Raw genomic sequence first — 24568 nt, forward strand, 5'->3', positions numbered from 1 at the left:
CCTGCCTGGGATTTCCAGGTTGCCTCTGTATCCCAGAAGGTTTGGCTTTCTGCAGGAGAGGTCTGCACAGGCAGGCTGTTGCTGCAGCTCTTGGGCACTGTGTGAGCACTGCAGGATGGTCCCAAAAGGCAAACTGAGAGACCCAGACCTACGCCAGCTTCATGAAATGAAGAGATCAGAGTGCTTCAACAGCACAGAGGTGGAGATCAATAGAAATGCTGACAGAATTAGTAAGATATGTTTGGGGAGGGGTAAATTCAGTGGATAGGCTTAGCTTAGCACACTTCAGTGAGATGAAAATGTGCCCATAGGTCAAAGGAGTCTGTGGGCTGACATGCACATTCTTGATATTTCTGAAAATTAGTCTTATGCAAATCCAAAATGAGTACAGAAAATGCCTCCAGCTCTGTCCTGTACAACAGAAGTGTGGTAGTCACCCCTCATTTAAAGCCGGTCACTTTACAGTCCAGGCTCTTAAGAGCTGTTGCCATGAGCTGGAAAATTGCAACTTTATCTCCTTCATCTTCTGCAGAGGTTATTTGTCATCAGATGTGCAGCAGCATGGAGCCAGTGTTTTTCCTCGTGCCCTGTAATGCCTCCTACTGCTCTGAAGGGACACTCAGCTCTTCTGCATGGGGGCTCTGAGTACATTGGTCTCGTGGGCCTTTCAGAGCCTGTCTGCTCCTGGAGGCTCTGTTGTCTCCAGTGTTTCCTCATGTATTCCTCCCAGCTAGCTCAGTGTCACAGGCCAATAACTGAGAGTAGGCAGAATTGGAAAAAAGGAATAATTGTATTTTGTTTCCCCAGAGTGTTTTACTCTTTTTTTTGGTGCTATGGTGTTGAAGCCATTGGTATCTTTATTGCTCTTCTCTACATTTTTTAGTAAAACAAGATCTATTTAGGAAGCAGCTTTAGGATGGCTGATTTGATTTTCCATTTAGACTGTAGTTCTGCATAGACTTAGTGGATGGTAGCCACATTTACTTCCTCCTGTGATCCTCCTCTTACTTGTGTAGCAGATGTTAACATAGTCCTCTCTTTTCTCTGTCTCTCTGTTTTCCATAGTACATGGGCTGTATTGAAGTGCTGCAGTCAATGAGATCCCTGGACTTTGGCACACGGACACAAGTCACCAGGTAGGTGGTATAAAACTGAGATTCAGACCGAGAATGAAAAGCCCAAGTGCTAATTTCTGTATAAAGCTGAGGGTGCTTGCCAAGCTCTGAGACAATTTTGAATAGGAGTTTGCGTGTTTTGTTTTGTTTTTTTTTCCTGAGTGATGATTTTAATTATTTGATCATTACAATAGGCTGTTTGCATTGGAAAATGAATTGTTTCAGGCACAGAGCTCATTTCTCTCCCAGTTCTTGTTCAGAGAGCCTCCCCCTGCAGTTACAGCTCAGTGCAGACATCCCTAGCTAGTCGGGTACCGGCAGCAGCCGGACTGTGCATGCGGGATCAGCGCTGCCTGCAGGCCGTCCTGGGGCACAGGGGAAATCCCCTGGTGCTCCCATGGCTGTGGGTGCCATAGCCAAGGTGGTAACCAGGACGGTCACAGGTCTCCCTTCCACGCTGCTTCACACCTGACACAAAGTGTCATCACTCCCTCAATCCAGCAAGGTCATCTGATGAATTTTTGTCAGACGTATGACATTGCTTGACCTCATCTGCACCAAGACCAGGCTCAGCTGGAAGTGGACTCACCAGGAAAACATGTTGAAATACAGCTGTTTCCATCTGTACTGCAAGCCTAAGTTTCCAGGCTGCAAATCAGAAAAAGATTCACTCTCAGATACAACTGAATGTGGTTTAAACATTAAATATTTTGTGGTCTTTCAGAAAGTTTGCAACCTCTCTTGCAGATTGCTGCTATTTGCTGGGTGTAGATTATTAATATATGCACCTGTGGGGTAGCTGAAATGTCCTGCCAGGAACAGAAAAGCCCAGTTTTATTTTTACATTTATACTTGTAAGTCTGGCAGTGCGGGAGTGTTTGAGTTTTCCAAACAATCACCCCCTTTCCAGCTCTGAGTGCTTCGTGATGCCGGGACGAACTCACGGTCCAGCAGTCAGGACTAGTGCTCTCCCATGCAGCCCCAGCAGCTCAGCACCTCCAAAGGCTTTCTGGGGAGGTGGGTGCGTGCAGGGCATTTTGGCCCGGCCTTAGATATGTTCCTTCATCCACTAAGCTACTTTTCTGACATGGTTCATGCTGAGGATGCCAGGAGTGTGGCTGAGGTTTCCTGCACCTGCCCAACTCTCCCTTCCTGCTGGCGGATGATTTTCAGATGCTCTTTTGCTTCCTCAAGTGTTTGTATCAAAGAAGTAATGGAGAAAGGAAAGGAACATTAAGAGATAATTGTTCTATTTCTACCTGTTGGCTCCTAGACTTATCAACTGAAGAACTTGAGTCCTTCAGTGCCTATATACCACACTTGAAAGCTGCCCCATTTGTTTGATATGCAGAATCAGCAGTTGTTGACATTTACAATCAGTATAAGCACGCACTCACCCAGTTCCTGCATGTGTGTATGAAGAACTGCCTGAGATACAAATACACTTCCCTCAGCCCTGTCATTTACTGATCAAAAGGAGCCATGTAATGCACTGAACCCAAAGCAATCAGCCCGGGCCACTGTGTTCTTCACAGCTCAGCCAAAGAGCGAGGTTATCTCCCATTTGTAAGACACAGTGTCTGCTACATTGACAGAACAGAGCTTTGGATGGTTTGACTGGAAAATAATGGATATGAATTACTGCGTGACAAGAGCTTGGCAACTTAAATTTGGGCTGGATAGTAAGGTTTTGTTAAGCAGAACTATGTCAAAACTTAACAATGGAAATATTTCCATCACCTAAAAAAAATGCCACTGCTGACCTTAACGGGCTCTTTTGTGCATGAGAAATTCAAAACTTAAACTGTTTGCAAACCAGATGCTGAAGTGCTGAGCTCATGCATGCAAACTTTAAAGTTCGATCGATTACAAGCTGACTGGAGCAAAGATAACATTGATTATTCCCCTATTGTTCTCCCAGGGGAGTAAGTTCATAGACACATGCACAACGCACCAACCAAGGAGCTGTTGGAAATGATCCCATTTTAATCATCTCTGTTATTTGTACTGGGCTAAAAAATATTTTTACTTTGATGACATTTCACTAAGTAAAGTGGCTTCTTCTGTCAGAAAGGGTCTTTAATTATGTCTGTGCCCTGCCTTGCTTTATGTGTGTGTGCATGCTTAGTTAGCCTCATGGTTTCTAAAACTGAAGTTGTTATTTACCTCCCTCATGTGAATGTTGGAAAGATCAACAAATTCATGTTTGCCAAAGTGCTGTGAGGAGTTCAAAGAGATGAGCAGGAAGGATTTATTTTCTAGTTTCTTGCTGGACTTGCGTTTTCAGTCACTTACCAGGCACGTGGTTAGGGAAGGCAGAAAGTGGCCTCTCCAGCTATGAATGACCATGGGATGCAGTGCTGAGGGGCCAAATGACCACAGGATAGCAAGGGCGGGGCCAGGCACTGAGGTGCTTTTTGCCCTCGGTGGCCGTGTGGTGAGGAGGTTGGCAGAGCAGATTTCACTGCAGCAGTTTTCCAGCTCTGCTGTTGCCTGCCTGTGACCAGACTTACATGCTCTTAGGACATCCCTCCCGTTTTGTGGAAATTTTTGATCCCAAACTCCATATAGATGACAGAAGTAACACCAAGAAATAAGTGTTACAGATTCTTCTGCTTAAGGGGATTTGTATTTTTTTTTTGAATGGTTACACATAAATGCGCTGTGTTTGCTGTTCTGGATCCCAGATTGTTTGAGTTGTCACCCTTGTGCTGTGGCAGATCCTGCCTTTGCTGGATCCTGACATGTGCTTCCCTTGTCCACCCCTTCAGCTTTTTACACATTGCCCACTTCTGTTAAATCAAACTGATTATTAGTCATTGTATTTGGGCATTTATGGGAAAAGGGATTCTGTATCTTGGATCAGGGCATTAACTTGCAAACTTGAAAATGGTTAGGCAGCGAGGGGTGAAGGGCCTCAGAAACGTGCTTCTGGGGAGGGCTGTTGGAAGAAGGCTGACTTTGTTTGGAGGATTAATTTCAACTTTGTTGAGCCACACAATCCCTTTCTGTTACATAGTGTAGGCAGAGCCCTAGCTGCTTAAAAGCAAATCCTCAACAGCATGCTTGCTTGCTTACATCAGCCCATCTCTCATCTTTTACTCTCATTTTGGGGAAACAATAAACAAAGTGCCTCAGTGTTACTGCCCACAGGCCTCTACTGCACGGGCACGTTCTGGGAGGAGCAGAGGTGCATCTGCCACAGGTTTCACTCCAGGTCTGCAGACCCAGAGAAAACCCATAGACTGTACTGCTGAACTGGTCTAAAGGCTTATGGATGCCAAAAATGAGGCCACCCTATCACACCCTCCTGCCCCAGTGCTTGCTGAGCCCTTGTCGAGTGGCTCCAGCCCTGGGGGTTGGCTGCTGCTAACTCAGTGGGCAGAGGGAGCAGTGCCCTGAGGGGTGGGAGGCTGCACCAGATTTTTTTTTGGAGAAAGCAAAAATTCCCTGTGCCAGCGGCTCCTGCAGCATTCAATGGCGTGGGACTGCGGCACTGCCCCGGTTCAGCACATCTCAGCCCAGAGGGTGGGGAGCTACCTGCAGCTGCCTGCTCAGGAGTCTCAGTGTCCCAGTTGAAGAGGATTGATCGTGCTTCCCCACCCCACCTCCTGGATCCCTGCCCCCAGAGACCTGTGCCAGCCTTGATCCTCAGTGAACTGGTGCCCAGCAGAAATTCCCCCTGTGATAGTGGAGCACGTGCTGGGGCCAGGAGCAGGAGCACTGCCTCTGTGGTAGGGTTGCTGGTGGTGACAGCCCAGGGGACCAAAGTACTTCAGAGTAATATTTTTCAAGATGGTGAAAAGATCTGACTCAGATCTCTTCCACTCACTATGGAAAGGGGAAAACTGTGTCAATGAAACAACGACCAGTTTATGTAATTGTATGGGCACTGCAGGACTGGCAGACAGTGAATCTACTTCAAATGGCAGAAGATGCCTGAAGAGTTGAAGGGCGAGATTTTCTTTGCCTTAAACTGCAAGAACAATTTAAAATCCTCACAGCTCTCCCGATTCCATTCTGTTGCTCCCAGGGTGGAGAAGAGCTGCTGCAGAGTACAGAATTGGAGTTACCTCATTCAGGGTGATTTAAAAGAAAAACAAAAAAAACAACCCAAAGTGTTTTGTGTTGGGATGAATGACAAGAAGGAACAAAAGAAACAGTAGCAATATGACTGCAATAACAAGGCCACATTTTCTGGTACTGCCACAGATTTGGGAGATATCGAACGGGCAAGCAAATGCCAGTATCCATAAGTTGCACATCCACCCAGGAAGATCAGCTATGTGAGCTGTGCACGAGTGTACCATCCAGCAGATTAAAAGCAGAGACTTGCCCAAGCAACTATTTGAAAATAAATGGCTGTAAGAATGAATTAATAGCAGATTTCCCGGAAGAAAGCACAGATACAGTAAATCCCATTTCAATTTATTATGGATTTATCCAGAGTTTCTTTTCTTCCTAATGTGCGGTGCAGTTTCTAGTTCATGGAAATGACTGCAGGTAGGAAGTGTTCAGTCACAGCAGCAGGTGTTACCAAGCTGCCGCATTTCACACCTTTAAAGTAATGTAAAATTTTGTTAGATCACTTGGAAAACCACCCAGAGGTATGCAGCAAGAAACGTCTGTGAGAAGATAACTTCTCCTACCCAAGGGTTGTAATAGCAACTATTAAGTAGAAATGGTTTGCCTATTTTTTAGTTCCTTTTAGCTGGACAGGTGCTTCAGAGAGTGGTTAATTGGGCAGCCACCACACTGGCTTGTACAAGAAGGGGCTCCATGGCTGGCAACTTTGCCTACAACTCCTTAATCCACATGGGCTGCCTTGCATATGTGAGAACTCATTTGTCACCAAAAGAGATGACTTCCCTGTTTTTCCAATTTGTTTTGTATCTGGTTTTCTTTCTAGGTAGGGCTAGACTTGAAGACTCCAAGTAGCCTTAATGTCTTGGCTCTGATTTTAATTTCCTTTAATATTGAATGAGAAGATGAGTTCTCATTTTCCAAGCTGATTATTGGAATCTGCAAGATCATCCTGCACGATGCCTTTGCCTTTTATTTTTTAATCTTTTTTTATTTTTGGCCTTTCTACTGGTAACAGCTATATAAAACAGGAGTTAAACAAGAAGGATACCAGGAATTGACTTCAAAAACATATTTTCAACTGTGTAGGGGGAAGTATTTGCTTTAAAATGCTAAAAATAGGCAATGTTTAAAAGGCTGGGTTTCTGACCCATCTTGTGTAGCCCTCAATGAGGCCCCTCTTCTTCCCTGCTGTTTTCGCTCAAAACATATTAATCATATTCTTATAATTTTGCCATGGGTGAGGTTTCCATTCATTTGACAGTCTCCAGGTTGGATTTCCCAGGATGTTCTCTGACAAGAAGACTCAAGGTACACCACTGATCCTCAGGGCTTTAACCACATAGGCCACTGATGTAGCAGCTCGGGGGTGATGAGCAGGAGCAGCAGCAATGCTGGGCTTCACCAGCGCTGTGCTGGCTTTGCTTCCTCTCTGATCTGCTCCCCGGGCACAAAGCAGGGTCCTGGGGGGACCACACTCCTCACTGGGGCACCTCTGCTTCGTGGGATGGCTGGAGCCTCTTGCCATTGTGTGGTCTCCTGATATTTTTTAGCCCTTCTGAACCAAAACTTTCTCAGGAAATGAAGCCCAGTGGCATTTTCCTCCCACACGCGCGCCAGGATCTGAAAACACAAACTTTCCTGACTAGCTCGTTTCCTAAGAAGCTCTTTGGATAATAATCCAGTAACATAAACAAATAATTAAACAAACTGATTCCCTTCCTCTTAAGAACAAAACCAAATCCCAACCCTTGGAAGCCCAGCTCTGAATTCAGCCAAGAGAGGAAGGCTGAGGCTACAGCCTCAAAATGGAATTGCCTGATGTGGGACCCGAAGCCCAAGAGGGTGACAGGCCCTGTGGCTCAGGACAGCTGGAGAGGTCAGGGGCTGTGGCTCAGACCAGGATGTTCAGGCAAAGTTAAGAAAACTTGCCAAGCACATTCCAGCCCAGGAAGGGGGCACCATTTTTCTGTTGACTCCAGAGCAATAAGTATCAGTCAGGAAAAGCCTGTCACTGCCAGCAAAACATTTTTTCCAGCTGCTGTGCTGACCTCAGTCAGGGCAGTCAGTGCTCTACTGCATGTCCAAACCAGTCACCTGCCTGAGCATAGACCAGAATTTGCTTTGTTCAAGTGTGGAAAATAGGCACAGCATGCCACTCTGCTATACTGTGTGTGATTTAGCTGCCTTAAATATAGACCAGTGAACACTGCAAGTGTTTTATGCCTTACCTTTCTGCTGCCCTAACTGAGAGGCACCTGTAGAGGATAATGGGTGGCTAGAAAGAATGTCTACTTTGGGAAACTCCTGACACAGATGGAAATACATGAACTGAGACCTCAGCTCCGAAAAAGAACTGGAGGAGTTGATTACACCTCCCCACTCACGCCTCCACACTTTTTTCCTGGTGTTTTGTTTGTTTGTTTGTTTGTTTTTTTGCAAGAAACCCCAAGTCCCAGAAAGGCAATCAGGGCCTCCAGCTGGGCTCCCTCAGCATGCACCTGCTGCACTAAAGAGAAAGGATTAAGCAGGGAGGAGCCCCTCCTGCCAAGCAAGTGACCTATCCACCATACTGAGAAAGAGGATTTGAAGGCATGAGGATGTTTGAGCATCTTGTGGTTAATTATGTTTGGGGGTTTTTTAAACAAACTTTCCTTAGGTGAATCTGATGTGTTTGTTGAAGAAAAAGAATCAGCCTAAGCCAGGCTGTTGAATCATTGTATTTTGTTAAATAGTTGTGGGGTTTTTTTAACAGTGGGAGGAAAGAAAAAAGAAAAACAACTGTGAAAGACCTTCCAGAAGATTTAAGCATTTAGAAGTGGCTGATAACAATTAATTGCAGCGTTGCTGGCTCTGTTTCAGATGCTGAATGTGAAATGATCCAACAGCTTGTGCTGTGTTTTTTTATTTGCAGGGAAGCAATAAGCCGACTGTGTGAAGCGGTATCAGGTACAAATGGAGCTATAAAAAAGCGGAAGGTAAATACAATTTTAGCTGAACAATTAATTTTCTATATCTGTTTTTGGTAAGCTGGATACATGATTCCCAAACAGGCTTCAGTCCACACTGGATTCAGCACATATTCATCCCTCTGAACTCACTATATATAACATGAAAGTGCTGGTAGCAGGGTGTTTAGCCTGCTTGGTTTGGGGCTTAGGCCATGCCCTACTTTATTTTCTTCAGGATTAATGCTTTGCCAGAGTTCCTGCTTCTACCAGCCCTTGCAGTGCTTGGTGCTTTACAGGTTTTAGGTTTTGGCTGGCAAATTACTGGAACTGGGTGGTTTTTTGGATTGCAAAAGGGAGCTGATTCACTGGAGGATCACCTGCTTCTTATTTATATATATAAAAAATTAAACACAACTAAAATGGCAGTGTTTAATGGGTTTTATTAAGTAACTGGGATTCAATGAGGGGCAACTTCAGTGGTTACTGTTGGGTCTTGTCCAGAGGAACTTATTGATTTCCTTCTGTAACTGTGGAGCTTGGGAGGAATGAACTTACTCCTGAAAAATGAATACAGGGGAGAATTTCTTCTTTTACACAGAAGCACTTCATTCTCAGGAAACAAAGAGTTCCGAAAGAAAATTACACATTCTGAATTACTGAGCCAGCTATAACATTTAGCTCACTGGGATTTTACTTTAAAACTTTTTCTCCCATTATTGACATAAAAACCATGCCTACCAGTACTGTATTCAGAGCTGATGTTTGTTAGAAGATCCATTTGCATTTGATCAAGCCATTATCCCTGCTCCATTGAAAATCTCAATAAGATACTGTAAAAGCTGCTTGACTTCGATATGTTTCTGCCCCTGACAGACTCGCCTGAGAGCTTCTTTCTTTTGTTTCTTTGTTCACAGCCTCCAGTGAAGTTTCTGTCTTCTGTACTTGGCAAAAGTAACCTTCAGTTTTCTGGTGTGAATATAAAGCTGACCATTTCAACAAGCAGCCTCACTTTGATTAATGTTGACACTCAGCAGGTAGGATACATGTAATCAGTGTCCTTTTATCCATGCTACTGTTTTCTCCTCCTCAGTGGCTTCTGAAGGAAAGGCTGGGCCCTTCAAAGGGAAAGCAGCACCCTTTAGCAGACTTGTGCACGCCTAGTGAAGCTGAATTACATGATGCCTCTGAATTTAAAAATGAAAGCACTTTAGGGGAATTGGACATGCAGCACATGCCCTTTTTGTTTATGGTGGTCTGTTCCATGGGGGGATCCTTAAGCACTTGGCAAACTGTTTGTGTGTGTGTGTCTGCCTGCACAGTGCCTCAGTGCCTGACAAATAAGGCACTAGTTCTGACTGGACTTTCTGACTAGTCTTAAGGGGAAAAAAAAAAGGATATAAATATTAAGTGAGAGCTTGGCTTTGGTGTCATTCAAAGCTATTTTACAGCTGGGTAATATATATGTACAATCAATTACACTATGTAAAGTCTCTAGGCTTCATCGAGGTGTGTTCCTAAGAGCCTGGAACTGGGGTGTGCTCACTTCCTTCTTGGCAAATGTGATGAGGAACTTTGTCCTGCCCACCTAATTCCTGTTGGCTTCAGCTCCCAGAATGATCTCGCCTTGGGCCAGCAGCAGCTTTTGCTCCAAGCTGGAGCAGGGGAACATCAGAGAGGTAGTTTTGGCTCATTGGCTCTGCCCTGCACTGAGCTGATGCCACAGTGAGCATCAGGCAGCTCTTGGGGGTTTGTCTGTACCACAGAGGTCTCCTGTCCATTGGACATCCGTGCTCGGAGGGATTAGGGTTCATGGCACAAGGTTTCCTTTTGGGTACAGCAGGAAAGAGCTTCCCTACAGCAGGTGAAGCTTTGGGGTTTGGCAGCTAAAACGTGGCCCTTTTAACCTGTTCCTGTTTGTACCAGGACTAAAAGCCAGGTGGACAGATCTCTTTCCAAATACACTGATGTGCTGGTCATTGCACACACAGACATGCAGGGCACTGTCTTGAAATAGTTACTAGACCTTTTCAAATGGAAAATCCTGTTTATTCTTATTCTAATCTTTTGCTGCTACCTAGCATATTTCATTGTGTTCACACCTGAATAATTTATTGCACTTGATTTTATATTAAAAAACAGTTTGTCTCCAGAGATGAGGTAGTGTTTGAAACCAAGAAGAATTGATGCTTGATCTAGCTTGTGAAATTTCTGCCAGGTAACAGTTTGGTGCTAATGGTGAGAGAGAATATGATCAGACTATTAATGGGCTTCTTTGTAAAAACACCACCATTATATACATCAAACATTTAAATAAAATTATTGGTAATTTTAAAATTAATTAATATCCCAAGGCTTTGCAAGTGTCTGCAGTTACTCCCCCTTCAAAGTTTCATTCAGCTTCATCCTGACTAGGTTAGAAGTTGGTGATTGAATTAATTCTGAAAACTCTTTAAGGAAGATTACTCAGGGAGCTAGACATTACTAAACATGAATGAGTAGTCTCAAAATTATTCCTATTTTTATCTCCTTCCTTCTCTTCATGTATTAATGGACTGAGTTGTCATGAACTTAATTGCTTGCTCTAGGAAGATATATGCTCTGCTGTTTCCTAAGGTGTGGCCTGTGATCATGTTTAACTAGTTTGTTATGCTTTTCAGATTATTGCCAACCATCATATGCAGTCCATCTCATTTGCTTCTGGAGGTGACCCAGTAAGTATTGATTCATAGGATACACTTCTGCAGGTATAATGAAATTATTATGAGAATAAAAGTAACTGCAAATAATTTGCTTCATCCCTTCCTACCACAAACACTAACAGAGTACACCACACTTCTGGATCGTGACCAGCAATACAAGAAAACTGAGGAACTGGGACTGAAAAAGAGCTCTGACTTGGTGATCTAAAAATAAGAACATTAACCTAGGAATTGATCAGTACTGTGGTCCCTGTAATCCAATACCTGTCACAAAAGTGGTCAGCACTGGCACCTCTATACTTCCAGATGAATTTTGAGTCAAACAACTCCTATGAGACAGATGTGGCATAACCACCTTCTTCCTTCAGATAGGGCTGTTCCTCCTGGCATCATAGTTATGTAGTCATTAATGTTTTCAGGCAAGAGGTTTTCCATCCTCTTCCAAACTCTTTACTGCAATGATTGTAGGCAGGAAATGTCATCTGTAAACAAATCCAGCCCTGCCAGTGTTCCAAATTTTACCCTCCATGTGGCATGAAACCAGTACTTTTTAAATCAGTTTTGAATTTTCTGCCCTTCAATTTTGTTAAATGTCTCCCTGTTCTTGTGTTATGAAACAGGGAAAAGTGAAGGCTCTTTGGGTCTTGCTCTTGATAACATTGTGATGGAAGCCAGATCCAACTTTGACTGGAAAATGACAGATCTGCCTCTTTGGATTTAGGAGCAGTCAGGAGAAAAGAGCTGGGAACTGGTGCTGTGTGGCTGACAGCCCTTCTTTGGAAAGTGTGGAGGAAGAATGTCTGCAGTCTCTGTGCTGTCAGTCCTGCACCCAGAAGGGAGATGCAGCACTGGCCTGGTGCCAAAGTACTACATCCTTAAAGATCCCATTTAAAGCTTAAGGCATTTTGAGAGTCTAAGAAGTTCAAATTTCACCTTGAGATGCCTGTGCTATCCTAATACACCACGCTGCACTATAGAGTCCTTGGACTTTGCAGACCCTTCCTGATATGGAGTTCCAAGTAGCTCCAAGTGCTGGCATGCTGTTGTACTGAGCATCACCATATTAATGTCCAAATAGTTAAGCAATTTAAATATGTCCTTAAGGTGACTTACTTTTGAAGTTTTTACCATGTCCCATATGCTGGTTGTCTGGTTTGTCTTTATGTAACATTTCCAGTTTGAAAAATTCAGGTATGTGTTTTCAGACCTCAGCTAAGCAGGTTGGATGAGTAATTCTCCAGGGCTTTTTTCCCTTTTTTAGTCTTTTTTATATTATGATCCTGCATTGGGCTTGTACAGTGATCCCATCAGATGCCACAGGCTACACAGGGCTGGGTTTGGTAAGTACTTAATGGCAGGGCCACCAAGAGATGTGCTTGCACACAGATGTGCTGCAGGAAATGGGCTTGGTGGTGCAGCTGGTGACACTTCTTAATGGAAGGATATATAAAATAGAGGTCTTGCTCAGCAGTGGTAACTATAAATCTAGTGGCCCTTCACATAATGGGAAATTTTGGTGTCTTGTTCAGGTAATTTTTTCAAAATTCCCTTTACATTTAAAATGGGAGACAGTTTTCCCAGGACATGTCTATCCACCTGCCCCTGCACTCAGGGTCCAAGCACAGTTCAGTGTTGCTCTGTGCAGTTAGGGAGTAACACTATTCTGCCTGAAAATTAAGCCTATTCTGGCTTTATTTTAAAGCAAAGTCATCCAGCCATGTGCATAAACACTACAAAGACATATAAATAGCAGGTACTGCTCCAGTTATGTTAGTTTCTAGTTGCTCTCTAGATCTAATTTATTTTAAAATATTTATGATCTTTAAGAAAAAACTTGAGAGGAAAAGGAAGGAAATTGAGTTCACTAGATGCATAAGAAATATTTAGCTTGCTTTGTTTTAATGACATTAACTTTGGAGATTTAAAAAGAATAATCTAGGACAAGTTCTGCTGGCCCCAAGACCTGCCTCTTGTGTCATTCATTGTGAATTATTAAATGATTGTTCTTGTGCATATTGCAAATGGGGCCTTGTTTCCTGCCAGCTGATTGCATCTTCCCTCAAGAGAGCTATGCCTTTAAGCTGTGAATTGCATTTTCCCCATCCCGCCTTAAAGATCCAAAATAACAAAATGCATGTTTAATAATTAAAAGAATGTTATTCATTACCTCACCAATTTTACTATAACACTGAATTATCAGGCCACTCTTTGCTTTTGTGGTATGACTAGAAATGTTGATTTTTCTATTCCAGTTCCCTTTTCAGTTTGCTTAGAAAAAGAGGATTATTTCAGTGCTGGCTGGAAGGAGAATCAGAAACAGACAACTGATTATACTGTGGTTGTCTGATTTCAGCAGCAGCTTTGAGATCCAGAGTAATTTAACCTGATTGTAGCCAGATTAAATTCGGGCAGCAGCAATTGAGATCAGATACCTATTTTATTCTGCAGCATTTTAAAGTTTAACTTTTCTCTAAGACTCCTTCAAAACTCAACCTTCATGCTACAAATTGGAAACATTACAGTATATTAGCACTGTCATTTACAGTATATTAGCACTGCTTTATACCTTCCAGTGATATTGATAAGGACTGTCCCAGCCAAAAGCTGATGAGTTACTCTGAGGGAGCAGTGGGAGAGAGCAGCACTGCCTGCTGATGAGGCACCAGTTGTGTTTCTACTCTGCTTGCAGAGCTGGAATTGAATACACAGTTTATTGAAGACCCAAAGAATGCCAAATGGTCTGGTGTGTTTTTTAGAAGGAAAAGATCATGGGACAATTGTTGTGTCCACAGCCACTAGAGTGTCACTGATGTTTGCCTTAGCTCACTCTGCCAGCACCTCTGGCGGTTTTTCCCTGAAGGAAGCACACATTTTAAAGCTAAAAATATGTCTGTCTATACTCAATTGCTTTGCTATGGTGGTAGAGTGGTTCATCATGATAATTTTCAATGCATTTGTTGTCTTTTTTCCTATAGGATACAACAGACTATGTTGCATATGTAGCAAAAGATCCTGTTAATCAGAGAGGTATTGAAACAATTATCAAATTGTTATATGTGTTTATACAATTGCTTTATTTGTATGTAACAAGAAATTGTTTGACTGTTAAAACAAGAAAGCTACTGAACAGCTCAATATTCTGTACAATTTCTGTCTGTATGGACAGGGCTAATGGTATGTAGGCTGTAGCTTTAAATGTCATGTTCTTTGTGCAACAAAGTGAGAATCTACAGGTCAGGCTAAAGCTGTACCAGCTGCTGGCTCCATGCAGGGGTAGGAGTTTTCCCTGCTCTGAGACAACTTCCAGGTGAGGGAAGGGTAGTGAATGAGCCTCCTCATCTAACCCAGACTTCTGGCTATGTTGCTAGAAGGCAGAGGGGTGTATATTTATATATATACTCAGGTGTACGAGACCTTCTGCCCTCTGGAGGCCAACCCAGGGGATAAAATCCCTTTCCATCACTTATTGTTTGTGGGCAGTACAAGAAAGACTGGAATTTGGCTGCTTCTTTCATGCCAGACAGTTCTCTGTCTGATGGCTCTGAAGCTGGTAGTGGCGACTCACAGAAAGGTGCTGTGGGTGGCTCATAAGATCAGGATGTTTTCTGGAGAGGTTGGGCTGGAGCCTTACAGTCTGGTCTGCCAGCCCTCAGCCCCAGGCTGCCAGAGCTGCCCATACTTGTGCTTTCATGGTGTTTCACATGAAAACTGCACATTGGTAGGGCTGGTTCTCTCCCCTGCTGCTCCTTACTGCAAGGCACAGGGAGAAAAGAAGATGCAGGAAGCATAAATGGAGAGTTTCTTTTATTGAGGTATAAAAAAAAAAAAGATGATACTATGATTAATGTATCTAGAGCAATTTCCTTAGCATGTGAACAGTCTCAGTCTGTATAATGTCCTAAAGCTATATACGTGCATATTTTCATGCCCATTCTTATTGCGATAAGCAATATAGCTTAAGAATTTTCTGTTATAAATTGCATTTAAAGTAATTAAAGTAATTAAAGTAAGGTGTCTCTTTGCAGCATGCCACATTCTGGAATGTCCCAATGGGATGGCACAGGAGGTGATAAACACCATAGGGCAGGCTTTTGGGCTCCGCTTCAGACAGTACCTGAAGAACCCATCCAGCCTGGTTACACCTAATGAAAGGTCAGCACATTCTCAGTCACTTAACTGGTGTTTTCCTTCTCTTTAGTACTTTTCAGGAAAATAATACATTACACAGAGTGGTTCATAAGTAAGATGCTTTGGATATGCTTTCTGGACATATGCTAATTGTAATATATGTCTGTATGTGCAGAGTATAATAGATTAAAATTAGCTTATTCCATTAAATCCATTGGTTTCTGTGACATCTGTATAGGTGCAAAACACAGAATGTAGCTGTACTGTTCCTTAGATAAAACAGCCTTGTCTTAAGTCATGCAAGTTGAACAAATGTTCAAATTACTCTGCCCAAGTAAGTTCAGCTCTATAAATAGCGCGCACACACACACACACAGGCTGAGCTCAGTCCAGACCTGTGCCAAGTTTAAGTCTCCTGCAGCTGTAGAAAGTATGGGGTGGGGAAAAAAGCCATTTTAATTCACCTTTCTGCTATTCTGCTTATGTCCTGGCAGCAGCCTCAGGTTTCACCTGGCATGACTTACATCAGCCTCATGTACTGAAATAAACACAGCCAGCAGTTGGCATTTGGAAGTGTGGAGCCCTGTCCTCTGCACATTGCCCAAAATACAGGGCCTAGATTAATTTCTGGACCACAATTCACCATTTCAATTACCCTTTTTCCATTGCACTGGGGACACAATTCTTGCTCTAATTTATGGCTCTCCTCACAGGTTAGCCATGCCTATTTTTCTCAGGCGCCTTTTACTGTAACACCAAATTTGATTGTCTGCTACCTCCTGTGAGCAGGCAAAGCTGTAGCACCATTTAACTGCATCCTGAGCACTGGAGCCCTGTGCAGGCAGTGTCCCTGGTACAGTGCCTCATGCAACACAGCAGAGCTGGTTTTATTACATAAGAGCAACTCCAGCTTATATTTATTTCACTGTATATAGTGGTTCTTGCCATTCCACTGCTAATACTGGTCTGTTTTCCCTGGGGCCAGCAACCAGCAGAAAAGCCTTTCCTAGGAAACTCTGCTAGGTTATGCCACAAGTATCATAGGAGCAAGGAGAAATGGCAGAGGCTAATTAGATTTCCTCCTGGAGCATAACCTGCAGCCAGCCCTCGGGCAGAGAAGTCGGATATTGCTGTGTGAATGAGTCACTCCCTTCCAAACTACTATGAATCACATAATCAAATACTTGCACTACATATCACATAATCAACTACTTGAACTTTCTCTCTTTCCTGCTCGAGGCCTTTTATCCAATTATACTCTTGTTAATCAGAAAAGTAAGATTTGAGATGAGTTTTTTTATTTTGGGACCGGAGACAGTACAGGAAGCACCTAGTTGCTTTGCAGTGTATCAGCTGTGCATTTAAACTGTCATCGTTCTGGTTTAGCTCAAGAAAAACATTGGGCACTCTCCTTCATGTCACTCAGTGTTTTCTTCAAGCTGAGACAGAACACTTATATTGATTATGGTTGTTAAATTCAGAGTACATTCCACTCAGGAAAACAACTTTTTTTTTTTTTGGTAGCAGTATTTGATAGGCTTGTCTGACTAAATGCCATGAGGTTTTAATTTCCTCTTGTAAGTCTGTCTGCCCCCCAGCAATCTCTTAGATTTATACAGTTCAGCCTATAAGCCAGAGGAATTAGTTTAATGGACAGAATTTTGAATACCTTAATGAACAATATATTGACACTCTTCTCTAAAAGCTTCAGTAGGTACCTCTTACATTTTCAAGTCAAAAAGGTATCTGGGCTTCCCAGTGCTAAGGAAATAATGGTACCTCCCTTTACCCCAAACTGAGATGACTCAATTTTCAATTCAGGAAGAAGTAACTGGAAAAATAAACAGCTCTGAAAGTTCAGGCCCAAAGCCCTTTACAGCCTCCATATGGCTGATCTGTGTATTGTGCAATGTGCAGACACTGGGGACATTTGCCTACACTAGAAAGCAATTGATTACATCAGTAGTTTTCCCCCCCCCCTTTTTTTTTTTTCAGTGAGGCAGCAAATACTAATGGATCAGCTGGGAATTCACAGGAGAGGCAGGATCATGAATATTACAACGAAATTCCAGGGAAGGAGCCTCCCACCGGTGGAGTGTTAGACATGAGAATGAAAGTGCAAACAGACCAAAGGGCTAAGTGTCCTATCCAGTACAAAAAGCAGTATTGCTCAGTAAGTACATCATCTTCTGGGATAAATATTCGTTGCCTATTATGGGAATGAATAATAAAATTATTATTCATTACTGTGGTGTTAAAGCATGGCATTAACATCAGAACCAGGTCCTGATTATCCTGGGAAAAGGTTTTTTAGGCTAGATTTAATGATGCTTAGTACATAATTGAATCCCAAAGCACTTTCTGAATATTAACTGGTTTGTCCTTAGAGTACTTTTAGGAGACCAAGTAATATTCCCTTGTTCACTTGTTAGCTGTAAGAAGAAAATAGATACCGATTTAAATAGCTTGTCTGAGAGAACATCTGCAAAATCTTGGACCTCCTGGCTCCTGATTCTGTGATCTGATAAATATTTCATCCTTTCCATTATGCTCTACAACTTATACATATGACATCAACTGATTGCAATACATACACAACATTCATTACTCTTGGAGTGTTTCAAGAGGCTCTGCTAAATCAGCCACAAAAGATGCAGATATCTGTGGCTCTTGTCTGGGATAGTGGGGAATAAAAACCAATCAGGGAGTAAAAAAGAGCCAAGTTCAGACTGGCTGCACAGACTTTACAGCCTGCTGAGCGAATCCCTGGGAACACCATCCTTTCCCCATTCAGGAAAACAGGCACCACTGCTTTGTTCAGAGGGAGCACACTCATGTGCCTGCTGGAATCCAGTTGGTTCTGTCTAAAAATTTGCTGCTCCCAAGTGTTACTTGTATTTGGTGGCCACTGCTCCCAGGCTGCTCTGTGTTGCTGTGCTACTGCTCCCTCCATTTTTTGCTTGAACACCAACCATACTCTACATCTCGGCTGTGGGCCTGGTGGTCTCCACCTCCCCAGTTCTCTAATTCTAAAAGTGTTTTACTGTATTCTGAGTTTGCACCTGAAGCTTGCCAGTTGTTCCAAGGAGTTACCCTGTGGCATGTAAATGCAAATGCCTGTTTACCATGCAGCATTACCTTGTGTTTTTCCCTTCAGTTCCCATTCCAAGACAACTTGGTGACCATTTCACTTTCAAACTGTGATACCTGTAGTTATTTCTCCTTGTTTTTATCACAAGGGACATTTATAAGGAAATCTGAACTTTCTTACCTAGGAGTTATACTGTGTATACTAAACCTTGGATACATAACTGGGCAGTTAATGGTCTCTGTGAGGTTGGAGTCCAGACATGACACCCTGCAGGAAGAAAAGTATCAGCATGAAATATTATTTGAGGAGATGGGAATTTTTTGGTGAAGAAGATATGTTTAGTTACCAGTATGTTAACTAACTAGTGCTTGAATGTTTTAAAGTTGCCTGAGTTTTCTAAGGGACTGCTTTATGTGACTGTTTTTACAATTTTTCTACAGACAGGCAGCCCAACATTCATCAATATATATGAAAATTGTCCAGAAGAAAACAAAGCTGTGGGTATGTACTCTCTTTTCCTTCTCATGTATAAGCAGAATTAACCAAGGCAGGCTGCCTGAAAGAGCTGTCCCTTGGCTTTCAATACAATGGTGAAAAGTGTTCTATTTAGTGGGTCATTTTTAGTTCCGTAGATGAAGGGCAGACAAAAAAGCCTTACAGCTTTTCTAAAGGCCACTAATCTATCTTCATGTCTGCTGGCAGTCTTATTTTACTTCTCATGATACTGTACAGTAGCTCTTTGTTTTTTTAATTCTCTTTCATACTCTTTGTTGTTTTATTCCCTTTTTTCATACCCTTTGAAAAAGGAAGATACTTCATTACATTTCAGTCTTTGAATATACCCCTTCCCCCTACAAATGCTCAGTGAAACCCAAATTATTAGTATCAGATTGTTGTTCCAACAGAGCCTGGTCCCTTGGCTTCAGCATCACTGACTTCTCAGTGTGACTGTGCCCTTCCCCTGCCTTAGGCAGCTTTGTGCCCAGGATCAATTTGCCTTTAGCAAAACCTGCTCTCAGGGACCCCAGGAGATCATCAGCCTCCATCTCTTTCTGGTCTTCCCTGGGCACAGCTGACGCCCTGAGCACATTTCCTCAGCTTATCTCTTTCCCTGCACAATGAGGTCCTTTTTGAATTCCCACCTGCACTGCTCTGAAGTGATCCATTACTCTGTCTGCAGGGGATACTTCACTTTCTTGTGTTATTTCCGATTCAAGGGAGGGAGAATCAAATGGTTTCTACAAAGAGAGGGTGAACAAATAAAAGAATGAATGAATAGATCTATGAATAAAACGTTTGCTGAAGAGCAAAAATATGCCTGCTATTTGGCAAGCTGCAGTGCTATTATTTTCATACCCTGCAGGGGATATTCTGTTCCTAGGCTTGAATCCTGACCTGACAGATGTGGCTTTGGCTCTCCAGAGCCACAAAGTGCCAGACCCCTCCATCTTTCCTGGTCCACCAGAATAGCAAGAGAGAGAATTGTTCAGCTTCCCACAAGCTCTTTTTGTGGTGCAGAGGGGAAGGAAAGGGTTTTGCAACAAACAACGTATATGGTTTGTGTCTCTGTAGAGTCATATATATTAATTTCTTTCCAATCAGTGTGGAGTTCACTGCTGACATCGATTGAAGCAGAACTGAATCAGTGCAGAAAACTTCATTCTAATTAATTCTGGATAGTGTACCTTGTGCCTTCTAGCCATAAGGAAAAACAAGTTCATCTGCCCATGTTTCTTTTCCTTCTGAATTACTTTAGTGGGATATAAAGAAATATATCATTCCTATTTCAGCTTTTACAGTTACTTAAACTTGAGATTAAAAAAAAAGAAAACCCAAGGAAATCTGTGCATACTTTATACCAATTGCAGGTAATTGTGATGAAAGATCACAGAAGACAAAAAAAGAGGCAACAGTATTGAAACCTGCCTACAAAACAGATCTCTTTGACGACCCTTGTTACATCAACACACAGTCCCTGCAGCCTGCAGCCTGCACAGCCCGTGGTACAGCAGCAGCACAGAGCCAGGGGAGCCCTCTGCGCCAGCCCAGTAGGTCCCACTGCAATACCATGTCTGTCTAAGCCCTGAAAATAAGGGGCCTTGTCATCTGTGTGCAGGGAGAAAGGCTGGGTTTTCCCATAAGAGATACGGAAAAGGCGGGGGGAAGAAATCTATCCTGCTTGTTTGTTGGTTTTGCTTGTTAAATTCAAGAGAAAGGGGATTAAAGAGTAAAAATATCGACAGTAAACAAGCAGAGTAACCTTTCATCTTCTGTAGTCAATTGATGACAATATACAGAGTTCCACAAGTAATGATAAGCAAATCTTTAAGATGAAACAAAACCTTGGGACAGCGGCATGCCTCAAGGAGGAGGGTTCTCCTGTATGCTCAAGGTCTTAACCACTTGAAGGTGGAAGTGACCTCAGATGGCTTTGCTTCACAGGCAGTAGCATGCAAGGCAAGGTCAAAGTGGGATCATTGTGACTGTCTTTTCTCAGTTCTTCCATAAGTGACCATTGAATTCCATCCAATAATGTCTAAATCAAACTGTTTGATCAGTAGTATCTATTAAATGTGCGTCAAATTAAAACTTGATTTATGGACTCAAAGTGGTGGATATCCATTAAATAACTATATGGTTGCTACTGATTGTCCTCATTATTGAAAAGACTTTATTAGCTTTGCCTTTTATGGTTTCCCACTGAGTGTTTTCTCTGTCAGAGTTGGCTCCACATGAGAAAGTGGACAAAGGACTGGGCAGAACTACAATAAACGAAATCTGTGACCATTGAGACATTTCCAACCTGGGGCTGTATCATGCTCTAAAAGGAACTGCCTATATCCTGAGGAGCCTTAGGTTGCACAATTCCATTGAAGAAGTGGTATCCTCTTATTTTCCTTAGAAGAACCCTGCCTGTGAATCATTTGCAGTCTGACTGGCTATATCCCAAACCACCCAGTTTTTTTAGTACATTCAGAAATTGTTTGTTTTTTCACAGCAAATGCATCATGCTGTAATCCTTCCCTTCTGGCTGTGTTGGCTATGTTCTCTTACATTCCTGCACAGAGCTGGAGCCACTCAACATGACTCTCCCAATGATCTGTGACAATCTCTTCAGAGCTCATTAAGGAAGAAAGAAAAACAAGATCTTAAGAAAAAAGCTAAAAAGCCAACAAAAATCTTGTTTTTACAGAGAAGATTTGACTTTTTAATATGCTCAAAGAAATATAAGCCCAAAACAGTACAGCATCAGAAAAATTCCTGGTTTTATTCCCTGTTGCCTAGCGACCCAAGGTTTTGCCATCTAAGGTAGGGGAGGAGATGGTGTGATAATTCTACCTAATGCACTGCAGGGCTTTGAGCATTCATGTGTGCGTATTCTTACAGTCTGTAAGGTTGGTTTGACCACAGCTTCAAGACTGAATCGTTTGAATTTTTAAAAAGCTATAAAAATACTGTCTTGCATCCTTTTAGGATGAAGTTCTAGGTGAGGTCTCCAATACATTTCCCTTCAATTCATTTCAGAGTTACCCGAAGCTATTCAGCAGAGTGCCACGAGCAACACAGCTGGTCTCTGTGTTCTGCCACAAATAAAGCAACAGCTAAAGAATGAAGATTGTTACCATGGCAAATTAAACAGGAAAGCAGCAGAGAGCCTCTTAGTCAATGACGGGGATTTTCTGGTGCGAGAGAGCACAACGTCACCTGGGCAGTTTGTCCTCAGTGGACTTCAGGGAGGGCAAGCAAAGCATCTGCTCTTGGTGGATCCTGAAGGCAAGGTATGAATATTTCATACACTGAAATTTCAATGCTGCTAAGGTATTTCAATCAAAATGCACGGATGCATTCCAGGAAGTGGAACTGATTTGATTCCATCCAGGTTAATTTAAATGTAGCCAGTGGCTTCAGGAGGTTTGAGAGTTCAATTCAAGAACTTATAAGCGCTGAAGTACCATGGAAATAGAAGTGAGGTACTTAAATAGTGTTGTTAGTCCAGATGATGATAATTAGTATATACCCTTAACACAAATTTTGAGTTGATATTATATTGCTAGAAAAATAACCCTAACCTTAAATAATGAATTTCTGGATACAAAAAAGGTAGAGCTGGTTTGTTGTCACTTCAGTTCTACTTGTTTCTGCTCAGGGCTGGAGGATGTCACTCTTGAGTGACATCTCTGAGGAGGGAGTAAATCAGAAAAGTAATCCTCAGTGGGATTTAGGAAAAAAAATATCTCTTCTGTGGAGAAAAAAGAAAAAGTTATTTAATTCCCCTTTGCAGCATCAGCCCAGTTCTACATACAGTCTCTTTAGCTCAGCCCTCTGCTTTTCATGTCACCTAATGGCGGGTCAAAGGACAGATCTGAATTGCTGTCTGCAGCCAATGGTCCTGCTCCAGTGAGTTCAGTGGCTTAAATGCCTTTTGACTTTAATGTGCTAGGATCATGTCCAACTAGTTCTAAGCACAATCTAACCATAAATTTATTTTTTTGCTTTTTTCGTTAGGTGAGAACCAAAGACCATATATTTGATAGTGTGGGTCATCTTATTCAGTATCACATGGAAAATAATTTGCCAATCATCTCCTCTGGAAGTGAAGTGAGCTTGAAGCAGCCTGTAAGGAAAGAAAGTAATATGGGACACATGCAATATCACAAATAATCCCTTGGATCTCACAAATCCCAAAACAATTCATATCTGAAAACTGTACCGAGAACTTTCTATTATGAACACAATTCAAAAAAATATAGACTGCACTTTCTGCTGCTGTTCCAGAAGAAACCCTTTTGTGTGTGTATGTATGAATATATGTATATGTGTATATCTATGTAGATCTATAGAGATCAACAAGCATAGTTATATAGATACATATAATCTTAATCTTAACGAAATTACACCTTCCGAGTGCGAGATTGATTTGTGAGAAGGTATTTTAGACATGCACAAATGTCACTTTCAAGGTCATACTGAATCAGTAACTATTTAAAAGCACAATTAAAACTCTACATACAAAAGCTCACTTGAATGAACTGCTGGAACATTAGTATGTGCCTTTTAGCATAGAATTATTGGAAACCAATGTTATTTATAATGAATTAGTTTTGGGTGGTTAAACAACATGTCTAAGCTTTTAACTATTTGCCAAAAACAAGTACAATTGGAATATTACTAAAATGTCATCTTCTTTCAATAGACACTAACAATTTCATTTTGCTTGTAACAGCACTTTACTAGCAAGTAATGTTTGAAATGAATAGTGTTCACAATACAGAAAGATTGTCCAGTTTCTTAATCATTTTTTGTCACTGACTACTCAAAGATTTGAGATTATGAACACTTACAAAGTTGAAATTAATATATGTAACATAATTTTGGAATAGAACTTGTTAAAGGACAAGCATGCTAGATCCTAATATTTTTGTCTTGCATATGATTTTACTATTATTATCAATTAATACTGGAGACATCTTTTTAAAAGGTAGACTAAATATATTTTCATTGATTACATAGTTGTTTACAAACTAGAAAAGCTGAACAAAACTAATGATACATTTTGAGGGAAAACTCAAAATGTATTTGAAAGATGTTTGAACTTTGCATGTGTCCTTATTCAGTGTTCTTTCCAAAACAAGATACAGTTTTCCCCTCTCTTCACGTAGAGTCCATTTGTTCCTAAACATGGAAAAAGGTCTTTTAAAGGAAATCTATTAATTGTTTTGCCACAATAAATACTCTAAATATGAACAATCCTACGTTCAGAGTGAACAGTGATTTATTTTGCTTCCTGTTGAAGAAACAGTGATTTAATAAGTAACTGAAGAAAGGCAGGGGACATTTGGGGAATGAACTGGTAGCCCAGGTGACGGCCTGAGAAAGTTGTGCCTTTAAGATGAACAATGTCCTCTGGCATGAGCAGAGATAATTCTCTCTGTCTCCCAGCCCACCAGCTCAGGTTCCTAAGGCAGACAATTGTTGTGGAGTTCAGCAATTGCTGGAAGATTTGACTAGAAAAAATACATTCTGTTCTTTTGCCTGTGCTCATGTTAAGTGGGACACTGTAGTATGAGCTCTTTCCTCTGGAAAACAGGAGGAGAGGTCATATACAGATAAAATTATTGAAAACAAGCTTCCTTGAAGGGGAAAATATAATGTAAAGAGCCACACTTAGAGCTGACTAGGAAAGATCTTTATTCTTATCCTCAGCCAATAGCCATACAATGCATTTCATTCCTTGATAATAACATGATTAGAATACTCTATTACATATTCTGAAGAAATGAGAGGTTTTAAAACAGCAGTTCAATTCCCTGCTAATAATCTGGAATGTTTGATGCCTTCAGACAGGAAGCCCAAGCTTATGCCTGTTCTATCCTATGCAAGGTGTTCCCAGGTGAAGGCCTCCAGCAGGAGCTCATGCTGGAGCTTTGTGCCCTGGCAAGGATGGCTGGGAAGAAACTGGGACTGGAATATTAAACCCCTGAGTAACAGCCTTTCTGTTCT

At 41.9% G+C, this 24568-nt stretch overlaps 1 protein-coding gene across 1 annotated transcript in view; it reads left to right on the forward strand.

The window, feature by feature from the left end:
- Positions 1–23820, forward strand: part of SHC4 (SHC adaptor protein 4) — a 32579-nt gene extending 8759 nt beyond the window's left edge. The window contains exons 2-12 of the mRNA XM_027732142.2: positions 1066–1136; positions 8113–8176; positions 9064–9183; positions 10807–10860; positions 13824–13875; positions 14874–15000; positions 16972–17149; positions 18508–18568; positions 19936–20115; positions 21593–21846; positions 22574–23820. Of these exons, the coding sequence (XP_027587943.1) occupies positions 1066–1136; positions 8113–8176; positions 9064–9183; positions 10807–10860; positions 13824–13875; positions 14874–15000; positions 16972–17149; positions 18508–18568; positions 19936–20115; positions 21593–21846; positions 22574–22729 (1317 nt within the window). The 3' untranslated portion in view covers positions 22730–23820. The remainder of the gene's footprint in view (positions 1–1065; positions 1137–8112; positions 8177–9063; positions 9184–10806; positions 10861–13823; positions 13876–14873; positions 15001–16971; positions 17150–18507; positions 18569–19935; positions 20116–21592; positions 21847–22573) is intronic.
- The last annotated feature ends 748 nt before the right edge of the window (positions 23821–24568 follow it).

This window comes from Pipra filicauda, unplaced genomic scaffold (genome assembly GCF_003945595.2).
Source record: "Pipra filicauda isolate LSUMZ 115617 unplaced genomic scaffold, ASM394559v2 scaffold7_size6619720_pilon, whole genome shotgun sequence".
In the NCBI taxonomy this organism is placed as follows: Eukaryota; Metazoa; Chordata; class Aves; order Passeriformes; family Pipridae; genus Pipra; species Pipra filicauda.